The sequence below is a fragment of the Condylura cristata genome, unplaced genomic scaffold (assembly GCF_000260355.1).
Source record: "Condylura cristata isolate star-nosed mole 26May11 unplaced genomic scaffold, ConCri1.0 scaffold00007, whole genome shotgun sequence".
In the NCBI taxonomy this organism is placed as follows: domain Eukaryota; kingdom Metazoa; phylum Chordata; class Mammalia; order Eulipotyphla; family Talpidae; genus Condylura; species Condylura cristata.
Window position 1 is genome coordinate 16,157,359 of NW_004567108.1, and position 12,790 is coordinate 16,170,148.

Genomic DNA, 12,790 nt, shown 5'->3' on the forward strand with positions numbered 1-12,790 from the left:
GGCATTATGAAGTTGTAGAAATAATTTGTTTAGCAGTTAGAATAGTGATTCTGTGTGTGCTACTACTAAACTTAGTGGGGATACTTGTTTACAAATGAAACTTTCAAAAATTTTAAAGTAACATGGGTTTTGAGAATTTCAAGACATGGCATAAGTATTTGAAAATTAACAAATGAAAATATAATCAATGAGCTTCATATGAGGGAGATAATCCTGTCATCTGCACACAAAGACAATTTTATTTCTTCCTTCCAAATCTGCGTATCTTGCATCTCCTTTTGTTATTGCACTAGCTGAGGCTAATGTAATGGTGCTATTTTTCTTCATTTTAAATTTCAATTGTTCTTTTTGGCATATAGGAAAGCAACTGAATCCGTTTTCTTCATCAGTCTGATGAGGAGCTCATCAATTTTACTATCATTTCAAAGGCCCATCTTTTGGTTTCACTGATTTTCTTTATTGTTTCCAATTTTCAGTTTTTATTTTCTACTTTGGTAAGCATCACTTACATTATTTCTAATCATAAGATAAAAGTAATGTGAAACCTAAAATAGATATGTTTTAGAGCATTTCTTTTGTAATAGCAGCTAGTACACTTGTCATAATATCTCAGCTAACTTAAAAGGATTTAATCTCAAAGGCGTTATGAAGTAAAGCACACAATCAACAAAATACTTAGTAACTTGTAGAAATGTACTTTATTTCATGCAAAGCTACATCATTTCCCATATTTTAACATTAATCAAATAAACATTTCAAAAAATCAGTACATCACAATAAGTTAAAAAACTACAAAGCAACTGCAAGTCCATGAGTTTGTCAGAACCAAATTGAGAAACATTATATGCATAGGTAAGGCCAAAGACGCTAACTCACTTATAGGTAGCACTTTGCAGCTTTTCCAAATACAGATATTAGAATGTAGTGAGAATCTGAGAGAAAAATAATTAAATCCGCAACCCACTGATCAGGTCCAACAGGAAACATTTGTTGTTACATGTCAGGTAACATTTGTTGTTACATATCAGGTAGTAATGAGTGGTTAAAGATAAATTTGGCATCATGCACCAAAAATGTACATTATTACTATTTTGAAATATTATGATAAGATGCACATTTAAAAAGACTTATCTTCTATTTCACTGAATCCACTGATTTATAACAAATACTTTATTAATGCAACACAGAAATGAGTCTTTTGGTATACTTTGGGTACTGGTATGTATAAAGAGACTGAAGAATGCAGGTGCATTTCAAATTCACACTGGATTACTGAACTTCAGAATATTGCCCTAAGGAAAATAGGTTCTGGGCAGAACTTGAGAAAATTTTTAAAACTGGTTAAATGCAATACTACGGTTAGCGACTTACAAAAAACATTTTATAAAAATTAAATACCAGAAAGTAACAATATCAATATTAGAGCTCATTTTCAATGCTATAATTTATAAATATATATGAGATTACTGAAATTTAAAACACAGATCCACATATTCTCTAGCTTCTAAAATGAGAAAAATCCTTCTTTGTTTTCAAAATATGAACAAAACCAAATCCACTGGATTACATTTAAAAAAAAAATAAATACAGTCTCTCCCCTATAACTTGATATACTAAGTAGGGAAGATGCTAGCAAGCATTCTTTTGAGAAATGCAACTCTCAAGTGATTGGCTGATAAGATTTATGTCAACATGGTGCTTTAAGGTTAACAGAATTATAACTTTACATATGTCTGCCATAGTAAGACACTCTTTCTACTCTTTTACAGAATATAGTAACTCCTTTTATAAAATGATTTGAGATAAAAGTAACCACAAAAGATTTTCAGAGGAAAAGTTAATTTCCCTAGAGAGCGTGTTAAAAAAACAAATGATTTTGATATAGTAATGCAAAAAGGAATATACCAATATTCTTGCTTTAACAAAATTAAAATTTTACCAAGGCTTTAATCAGCCTCAGTAGACAAGTCTTGAAGATGAAAGTGAAATTAGGAAAATCAGGCAGAGCAGCAAAGGTGCTCCCAGGAGAGGCCATGCTCCCTCCGGTTGCAGTGGGATTGAGGCAGGGCTCCCTGGTGCTGCTGTGCTGGAAAAGACAGCGCACCGAGCTGCCAGAATTTGGGGCAGAGACTAAGCCCTGTCTGGTTTTCTAGGTCTGTGGGCAAAAAGAATCACTGAGTTGAAAAGAAGTACCCCAAACAGAAGGAACTGATATTCTTCTGTGAACCCCTTAACATCATTTCAACCTTCCCTAATGAAAACTTTGACCATGATGCATGTTATCTGTGAATTCAATTTCACAAATAGTGTTCTCACTCTTTTTAATACTCTACTTTTAACAATCACTGCTTTTGGAACTCTATTTGTATGCCAAACAACTTTGAGAGTAACTCAATTTAACTGAACTGCCCTCCTTAACGACTTAAAACACAACACAGTAGATCAGCATACATCACTTTTACATGCAATATTGTTCAGTTCTCTACCAAAATCGATTTCAGTATTTCAGTTGCAATGCTGCTATTCAAGTAGTGAGATCTAGCTCCTTTTTAGTGTACTGATGTTAAAAAATAACTTTGTACACAAAACAAGTAGAAGTAAAGTCTGTCAAGTCCACTGAAAATCACACCACAGAGACCTCAGAAAAGGAAGGTTATGAAAGGAGGAAGAAAACAAAGATAAAATTCTAAATCCATTTACTTTTTAACATTTAGAATTTAATACAGTATGATTCATTATACTTTGGAGATTCAAGTAAGTTAAGATTTTTCAGGGACATATTTTCCTATTAGTGCAAATATACACAGCCTTTTAATTTTCAGGCATAGTCCACTCAAACCACAAGTACAAAATTCACATTAGTGAACAGTGTAAATTATAATTATGGAGAGTACAGTTTTTCTTTAAAGTAGTAAGTAATACATCATCAAGAACATTCCCTAAATCTATCAAAGGTAAGAAAAAACAATGAGGTTTTTTTTACTGTACAGAAATAAAAGTCCTTCATTAATACACTAAAATATACTTAAGAAAAACAACACTGGCTTTCCTATCTAATATTTAACTTCATCTGGATACACAACTACCATGTTTTAGGACTGATTATCTAGTCAAATCAATCGGCAGCTTTATAGAGGTGGGGGGAAGGTCTGGACTGTCAGATTCTCTGATCTATTCTTTAATAAGTGGAAAGCTCTTAAATATTTTGGTTTTGGTTTACTTCTTTTTATTCCTGAAAATGACAAAATTATTCCAAAGCCCTGTATTCATTTTTTTTTGAGAGAGCAAATTCTAATAATTAGCCCTATACCTTATTTCTTATCATAATTTTTTTTATAAAAATATACTACAGATAACAACAAATTACTGATGAAGAAAGAAAAGTTAATTAGCAACTTACAGGTGCTTCACAAATTAACATTATTATTACTTTTGCTGTTAATTACTACTTTTTGAATTTCTGGCTCACTGAATAACTTTAACAAATGTTTAGAAAAATAATTTAGAAAATTTGATCAGATATCTATTATTTTGTAAGAAAGACATCAAAAAGTAATGGTCAGCATTAACTCTTTTAAGAAATGTGATTTGCCTGTGAAGTATATGAATTTAGTAGTAGTGTTTTGCAATAGATACTACATTTTAATGTATCTCAGAACAGAAATCTAAGCTATACTATTGTTTTTTTACACAAGTGGCTTCACAAATATTACCTCAGATCCCCAGCAATAAACTCTACATTTATAAGTATAAAATCAATACTTCTGAACTCAAATTTATGAGGTAATCTTCCTATTTGATTTTATAAAAACATCCTATACGGCATATTCTGCCTAAAATGTTGAATACTTTGGATAACTTAAAACACCAAAAATTATTTTGGAAATACCTCAAAAGTCACAACAGGACCTATCCTGTTTGTGAATTATTACATATACACCAATTACTATAATCATAAAAAATTAATAACAAAAGAAAATAGTACATTCTCTTACACATTTCTATCAATTTATCTGAAGGCATTATAAAATTAATTGGATAATTTCTTCCTTCTCTGCTTCTATCAATAACATTTGAGTTTCATGATGAAACTTGATAAGAAAAAACATTATACTTAAGGAAAGTATTCTAAAGCAAACCTGAAGGCAAAATAAAAAAACAACACTATTTTCACAGGCCTTTTGATGAATTACCCCCAAAAGAGTTTTTGCATGGGGACTTGCAAACTTCTCTATAGTAGTAAGAAACCAGACCCCATTCTGAAGCAATCATGTCCCTATCCAACACCTTTTAAATTTTTCAGTATACAAACATCAACTTAATACCCTCACAATAGCTTTGTGAGGTAGATCAGCAGGTAAATAGAAGCATTGTCTTCATTTCACAAATGAAGAAATTGAGGCACTGAAAGGTTATTAAGATTTGCCTAAGGTATTCAAAGAGTCAATCATGAAATTACCAAAAATATGTAATTATCTCTGTTCCTGGCCTATTGCTTCCTAACCATAATTTCCAATAAAAGACTGCATGTTTGTGTGTTTGCTCTCAAATGGCCAGTCTATAGGACCTTTGATTATGAGTAAAATCTATCCAACTTTTTAAAGGAGATCTAATCTTAGTTATAAATAGTAAAGAAAATCACATTAATTCGGATGATACACTATTCTTTCAGTACCTGCATAGAACTGTGTCTTTAAAAACTTTACATGGTAACACTTAAAAATGAAAAAAAATTAAATTATAATTTGGAAGAAAGGGTACCTTCAAGAAATCTATAGTCATATGTTTAGGAGCCCTCTATAACCCATCTTCAAACTGGGATACTTAAGAATGAAAGTAACTGCTATTAAAAAATTATATAGGAAAAATGTGTTAAACTTAGACTGGTGTAGTCAGCATTGGGTGAAGCCACAGCGTGGATTCTGTAAGCGTCAGAAACAGTTCATAGACATAAAAAACCCTCTACAAGCATGTTGTACTCAAGTACATTCCCTCATGCAATAAAACACCGATGCTTTAGAATATACCACCTTCGGCTCAAATACAAAGGTTAAAAATTCAATTTAAAATAATAATCGTGTTTAACCAAGTTTTTACAATAGCCAATCTAATATCATTTGATTTCTATAAACCACAATTTTAAATATTAGTAGAAACAGTAAATGGATTAGTTTTTTACCTTTGAATAACTAGGGGTTCTTTTTCGAAAAGCATAAGCAAGCACCTTTAAAAATTAGATAATTTTGTGGGAACTTTCAGTAATTAACAAAAATTTTACTATTTAATATTAATGTTTAGGGTTTGCCTTAAATGGAATGATAAACACTTAAACACAGCAAAGATCAGCATTTCTCTCTAAAATGAAAATCTTTTACAAAGCAGTACCAACAGCATAAAACAATTCCTAGTTACTACTAAAGACTGAAAGAATACTATATCACCTGATTGCAGCATTCATGCTAAAGGTCCTAGCACTATCAGTTGAGAAATAACCTTAATTATGCAGGCAAAAACTAACTTGCATACAAGAATGAAAAAGCGCTTTTTACATTCAGTTGTGTCTGCTAAGTAAGCCTTGTGTTAAGACATGGGTTTTGTAAATATGGTTAGTTGAGGTCTCCATCTCTTTGGAATTACTAACATTTTCTTTAGAAACAACAAAAATATAAATCATAAATAACACGAATAGTGAATGTAAATAATAAACTCTAAATATTTTTCAGTTATGACTATATGGCTTTCCTTAGAACTTTAAAGCAACTTTCCTGAAAAAAAAATCTGAAACAAGCAACTACATGTTCTCAACATATACTGATCTTTATCATAAATTAAATCCTTCTATTGTAACTAGACTTCTAAGGCAGACACTTTAGGAATGGTATGTAATGAATCCTTTTAGAAAAGATAGTACTCTTTCCAATGAACACTAACTATTACTACTAAGATGTGATCATAACACTTTTCACTGGACACAGAAATGTTTTTAATCACTGAACTGATATGATGGATGTTGGTCAGTTATTTCATAAATTCTTTCCAACTTTAAACATCCTCAAATATTCTGCTGCGAGACATTGAAAGGTATCGTCCACCAGGTTGGTATCTGAAAGGTGGATAAAGAAATGATCTGAGGCATCAAAAATAATAAAGGAGAGAGAAACAAGGATACATTAAGAGGAAATGGCTATATAATTTCTAAGCATTGGAAAATCTATTTAGCAGCTGAAAACAGAAACTTATTCTCCAAGGATATTAACCTAAGGAGGAGTTACTTAATTATAAATCATCCAACTGTTTCAGAGCCTAGAATATACATGCTACAGGGAGAGAAATGTTAAAAGAAAGGGGTGGAGTCTTGTAAAACACATTATGGAATTTAAGAGATTTAATAACACTCTCAAATGTTGAATATAAATATATCCCAGCTGTTTTTGGCATTTTTAGGCAAAACTATACAGTAAATATCTTCATGCATATGACATGTTGCTTTTTGTTTAATTATTTCCATATAGCCTAGTGACTAAAAGCTACAATTCTATTGCCAGATTCCTGTGGTTTGAATGCATGACTTTATCATTTACAAGCTATGTGACTCTGGGTAAGTTATCGAGTCTGTCTGGATTCAAATCCAATTGTTTTAACAATCATAAAATACATCACTGTTACAATGCTTAGAATAGTGTCTGATACCGAGGAACAGCCACATAGCTGTTGTTAAATATAATACTTTTCATAATGGGATTGTCAGAAATAGGCATTGTTAAGATTCTTACTACTACTGATTTCAATGCTTTTTTATGATAAAGAATTGGTATTATGACTATACCAATTTTAATTACCAACACCAGCAGAACCTATATATATTTTTAATATAAAAGTATTAAGGAGATAAAAAGTATTAAGGAGATACAAGATGTGTCAAAGTCTGCTTAATATGCTTTTTTCTTATGTTTACATCTCAAGTCAGTAAATTATTAAGTTCAGAGATAAGCGAGAGTTGGAAAGACAAAGCCGGAACTTACCTTCCTGATTCAGAGTCAAGAGGATCATCAGTGAATGTTTCTGCATTAAAATCCAAAGGTTCTGCATCTTGGAGAAGTTCTATACGGTCCCTTTCAGTCCTATTACTAGCTCTTGTATACTTGGATGCTGCTGCAAAGGAAGAAAAAAATGTAGACTTTCTCACTGTCTTTTAATTTATGAGTCACAGTCTATGGATTGGTAGGAAGAAAAGTGAAGTTTCTGAAGGATCTGCATTTTTGATTGTGAAGACAATATTAAGAAAAGATGACTTTTATGGGGGTCTCCAAAAAAAGATTAAATGCTAAACAATACGATAGAAAATATGAAGGGAAAATTCTCCCTTGTAGTTAATCTAAATGCGAACGCACAAAGTAGACTTAATATGAATAAGAATGAATATTTAAACAATGTTATTGTAACAATGAAATTGTTCATTATCAAATCAAGTTTCAGTTGGGTTCATAGTCAATCCAGAGGCTGCTAAATTTCACTCTTGTCTAAGATTTTTCTGTATGATGTAATTAATTCAAGATCTTTAGTTATGGTCACAGAGAAAACTTGCGTTTTCCCAAGTCTCTCTTATGTCACATTCTTCCTTCTGCCAAAAATACCCTCATTTTGGGTAAACAAAATTCATTAGTAAATGCTCAGTTAAGTACTGACATTCTTACCTGTAAAGGCTTCCCTTTCTAAGTCCTGAGCATCAGGTGTATACCCTTCTGTTCTCTCCTACAAGACAAACTACACCTTCTATTTACTGCAGTGACAGCAAAAACAGGCTCTTGTCACCCACCTCTCCAGAGGCAGAGGACAGGATTAAAAAATGTGAGGAAGTTTCCTAACCCAACTCACTGGCATTTGTCTACTGTCTGTTATCTGCCCTCACTAAATTATAAGCATTCCAAGGACAGAAAATTTATCTTCTCTGTTTCCCTGAGAAGGTACCTGACATATTTGGTTCAGTAAAATACAAAATGACAGAATAGTCTCCATCAACTAAACAAAAGTAAAAACACAAAAACAAAAAAAACTCTAGGTAATAAGTACCTGCCCAGACTATGTCTGGGGTAAGCACTGATATTACTGAGGGTACTACAGTCACAACTACTCATTTTTTGTCTTGTTTTCTCCTTCTACCATACAGCACATTTCACTTTCCTCTTCCTTCTATACTGAGGGATGAAAAAGAACATCATTGCAGAGTCACATTTACAGTATGATAAAGGCATTCCTAAGTCAGTATCTTAGTTCCGAGTCTATGCAAGCAACCAAATCTAAGAAAAAGATAACTTCTAAAAGAACTAGAAAATAAACTTACAGCGGTTGGTACTAATGTCTGAGAAGTTTGACTCTTTTGGGTCACTATGAACATTTCTGTTTCTAGTGGAATCTTCTCTGTTATGCCCATAACGTTCCTTCCATTCCTAGGAAAGCAATATAAACTACTATGTAACAAAAGAACTCAAAGGCAGAAAATAAGTCAATAGTGCAAACAGATTTTAAACAGATTATATATTTAATTTTATCCCACTTAAAATTCATCAGAAAATCAATATAATTAGCATAATGCCTTTAAAAATTATAATTTTCTTATCTCTGCATGAATTGAATACAAACCCCAAATTTAACTTTTAAAAAGACATATATGTAGACATTTTTCCATCTATGACTATTTCAAGTTATTTTAGTCTTTTTTCTAAATGTCATAGCAACATTACAACTACCACAAGTAGTTGTAAGTTATGAGAATTTTATGAGATATTAACAAAATTTCTTCCATCCAAATAAACTATAAACACTAGACACCTGAAAAGTCATTTTCAACAGCAGCTAAAGTTGTAAACATAAGGTCATGATTCATAGGGAACTGTGCATCACCATGTCAGGTGCAAGAAAACCGTATTAACTAGGATTCTGTTCACTAAAACTTGAAAGGGTGATTAGAAGTTACCTAACTTAACAGTGCAGGGTTTTTTTCTCTAATAGCCATGTCAGATGATTTTGGGTTCTCTCTATGAGTGAGCAGCCCACTGCAATTTTGGTAAACTGTGGAAGTTAGACATTTTTAGAGAGATGAAGTCTACCTCCTGTAAATTCTACTACTTGGTTTTAGTTATATGCATTCTGAAGTAAGAACAAGTCTCCCTTCACATAACACATTAAAATACATGAAGAGAACAATCACATAGCCTCTGAATCTTCATGTCGCCAATGCAGATACACTTAGGTGTTGAAAATTTGTGGTAACTGACTAGATTTCTCTCTCTCTGCTTTTTCACTCTCCACAAGGGAGTTCATTTGCATCAGCAAATGGAGGATTAAAGAAAAATTAAAGAGGAATACAATAAATGTCATGTTATGGAAAAAAAGTAGTAATTTTAAAGCAATCAAATCCACTTCAACAGCAAGATTATATGAATTAATTCATTTATTCAACAAATATTTACCAAATACCTGCCTTATGCAAGAAACTACTAGATGAGGTAATTGAGAAACTCAATGCTAATGACTTTTAAAAACAGGTCTTGATAAGACACCTAAGCATATACAACTGAAAAGCATTAAAGTCACCATTCGTTAAAAATATGTCCTATGTAATTGCCCATTATTTTTCAGATTTTAATCATTTTTCTAGATCCACAAGATTCTTATATTTAATATTAACCTTTAGGTTACAGCAATTTAATAAGTACTGTACTTACTCTTCTTCGATTTTCACCTTCTTCTTGTCTTTGCCTTTTTCTCTTCTCTAAAGACAGAAAAGTTGTCTCAAATTTGGTATTGTATTGTTTAATTAGATACAGATTCACTGAAGTAAAGGTATCAAGGTTTGGTCAATTTCTTTTAAATTACCACAAAGTCAAAGTAACAGATGATTGTTGGAAAAGACCACGGAGGCCTCTTAGCTCCTTAGAGAAAACTTTATTTTATAGATAGTTTTTTGGCTTTGTTTAAATGATTTTAATGAAGGAAAAGGTTTCCTTTAGTGTGACTTGACATTTGCTTCTCTGTAAATTTTATTTTATCATGAAAATTTAGTTTTATCGAAACATGTAAATGTTTACATGTAAAAAATCATGTAAATTTAGCTGGCCAGAGTTACAACTTGGCTATCGTTCTCTAAATACCTTTGGCTTATCAATCTCACTCTAGGAAATCTTACACAGGACTGGATATGATACTTCTAGATGAGGTCTAATTAATGCTAAAAACAGCAGAATTGTTACATCAACTAGACACCACCTTGCTATGAGAGCACTTAAAGGTTACATCAGCTTATTTTAGAGGCTTAACACATTTTGGCTTACATTAATTAATGATCACAAAAAGCCTCAGACACACTTAGGGAGACTATGCCTAAGAAATGATGTCTCCAAGTTCAAATTTTGTTTTGTTTTGTTTTGTTTTTCTTTTTGCTATCCTACCATTTCTTGACCATTAGGAAATTTGATACATTTAGTTATAAGATTAAATTCAAACAGAGTGCCATGTATTCTAATAGTTTGTAAATAATCATCAAATTCCTATAGACCTATATTAAAACGGTATTTCTTAATTAAATGAGTTTTACAATTGAACTGAACTCTGCAAATCTGTTTGAGAATATAAAAATTACTCCAACACTACAGAGGGCATCATTTACTTAGATATACTAATAGTTTCTGCTGCAGAATTTCGTAAAGACAGATGAAACCATCATTTTATTTTCAAATTATCTTTTCTATAAAGGCTACATAGATTTTTAGCTAAAACCATTAATTTATAATTTCTTAAGATAAATTAGAATTAACAAGTTATAGACATTAACTTTACATTTTGAGTCTTAACACTATTCCTTCATTTATTTTAAAAGACAAATCTTACCTTGTCTGATTAATTCTTTCCCTTCATCAACTAAATCTGATGTCATATCATTATCTCCCATGAACTGTTGGAAACCAAGTAGATTCAAACATCGAGTCCCCAAACTAATAGAAGCAGATTTCCAAAAAGACAAGCATTATTTCACATCATATAAATGTTACATTGTTCTAATTGCTCTTTAGTTTAGTTGCTTCCCCAAAACACTTATGTTTGACCATTAGTTATTGTGGCAACTTACAGCAAGCTACACTTAAAAATGTATTTATTTTTTCTTTCTAAGATGTTTATATGCTGAGTACACTACCGACCAGGGTATGCACCATATTCTTACAGAAATAAATTAAGTCAGGATATCAGCATATCTTGAGAGAATGTTTATATAAGGATGTTAAACAATGACTATAATCCAAAAGCAGCTTTAATCTTTTCTTGTATTCAGAAGTAATTTTAACATGGACAATGTACATACACAATCAAAATTTCCAAGTGTGTAACATTCTGGTTTCGAAACCTTAATCATGCACATTGATTTTCTTTTGTATTTTTCATTTGAGAGCTAGTCAGTTCTACTAAAATATATTTTATTACAAACTCAGAATGAGTACAAGGAAGAGAAAGTGGCACAAGAGAAAGCAAGTGGAACAATTAAAATATTGTGAAGATTGCCTAATTTACACTCACAATACATACATTCCTGGTTAATTCAGAATACATCTGTTTTTTATAGTATATAAGGAATGTTTTATATTATCAGGTTTAAGAGAGATAATCATACTAATTATGTGACTTTCAATGTTCCCTTATCATCCTCATATCTTTGTGGGAATACTATGACTCAGATGAAAAGTCCCAAACTGGATCACTGTTTCTGGGAAGGTCTTACTTTTGTCTAAAATTTTACAAGGTAGTTTTACATTCTCTAGACAGTTAATTTCTCCATATTAATTCTGGGTGTGGCTATGTGGTTAGTATAGACTAATTATGGATGCATTTACAAAAAATGGATTTATAAAGTCAAGATACCAATGAAATATTAAAAAGCACTGCTTTATAGATGCCTATAACTGAATATGTTGAAAGATAATTTGAAAATGAGGAATATGGAAAGTTTTTTCACGTTAAATACAAATTGATATATTAAATTATCCTAATTAACTTTAAAAGAATACATTTAATTGATTATTTTTAAGTTTAACAATTTTATTTTTAGACAATAATTCCTTAAATTTATTTAAGATTTTGTACCTGACAAAAAAAATCCCACCCACTACTTGATCTATATAACAATTTAAGAAGGTAATAAGAGATGCTGATATTGATAACATAGTTATTAACATGAAAAGACATCATTTATAGATCACAAGCTCTTAATTTTCCATTAATAATTTTATAGGCCTTTCATATGCATATAATCAGATCTGAGCCTTAAACATTCAAAGTATCATTTTCTACCTTTAAAGAAAAAGCTTGAAATACTAGGCTTACTATCAGTTTAAATTTACAATTTTATTTTAAATTACACCCTTTGGTTCTTTTACATAGGAAAAAGTAAAATAAACATGTCTTTTAAAATTCAATAGAGAATTAATTTCAAGCAATACTTTATTTACTTATATAAAATATATTTATTTATATAAATAAAATATATTTATTTATTTATATAAAATACTTTATTTATTTATATAATTTATTCAATACCCTAACTTTACCAATTGTATATTATTGACAACCACACAATGGTACTGGGAGATTTAAAGACAGCTGGATGAAACATTTTCATCAGAGAAGCAAGCCAATTAATATGAATAAACTATTTCTCTAAAAAGTGGTATTTTTGGTGTGCCATGGAACACTTTAGAAGAGAAGAGAGCAGATAAGCGTATAGAAGGCACCTGATATGTGA

The 12,790-nt window shown here is 31.1% G+C and overlaps 1 protein-coding gene across 1 annotated transcript in view; it reads right to left on the reverse strand.

Annotated features, from left to right (window-relative positions):
• Positions 1 to 679: 679 nt before the first annotated feature.
• LMBRD2 (LMBR1 domain containing 2) overlaps positions 680 to 12,790 on the reverse strand; it is a 29,653-nt gene continuing 17,542 nt past the window's right edge. Inside the window, exons 15-19 of the mRNA XM_012721926.1 lie at positions 10,888 to 10,991; positions 9,726 to 9,772; positions 8,342 to 8,447; positions 7,023 to 7,152; positions 680 to 6,103 (exon numbers count right to left, since the gene is read on the reverse strand). Of these exons, the coding sequence (XP_012577380.1) occupies positions 6,043 to 6,103; positions 7,023 to 7,152; positions 8,342 to 8,447; positions 9,726 to 9,772; positions 10,888 to 10,991 (448 nt within the window). The 3' untranslated portion in view covers positions 680 to 6,042. The remainder of the gene's footprint in view (positions 6,104 to 7,022; positions 7,153 to 8,341; positions 8,448 to 9,725; positions 9,773 to 10,887; positions 10,992 to 12,790) is intronic.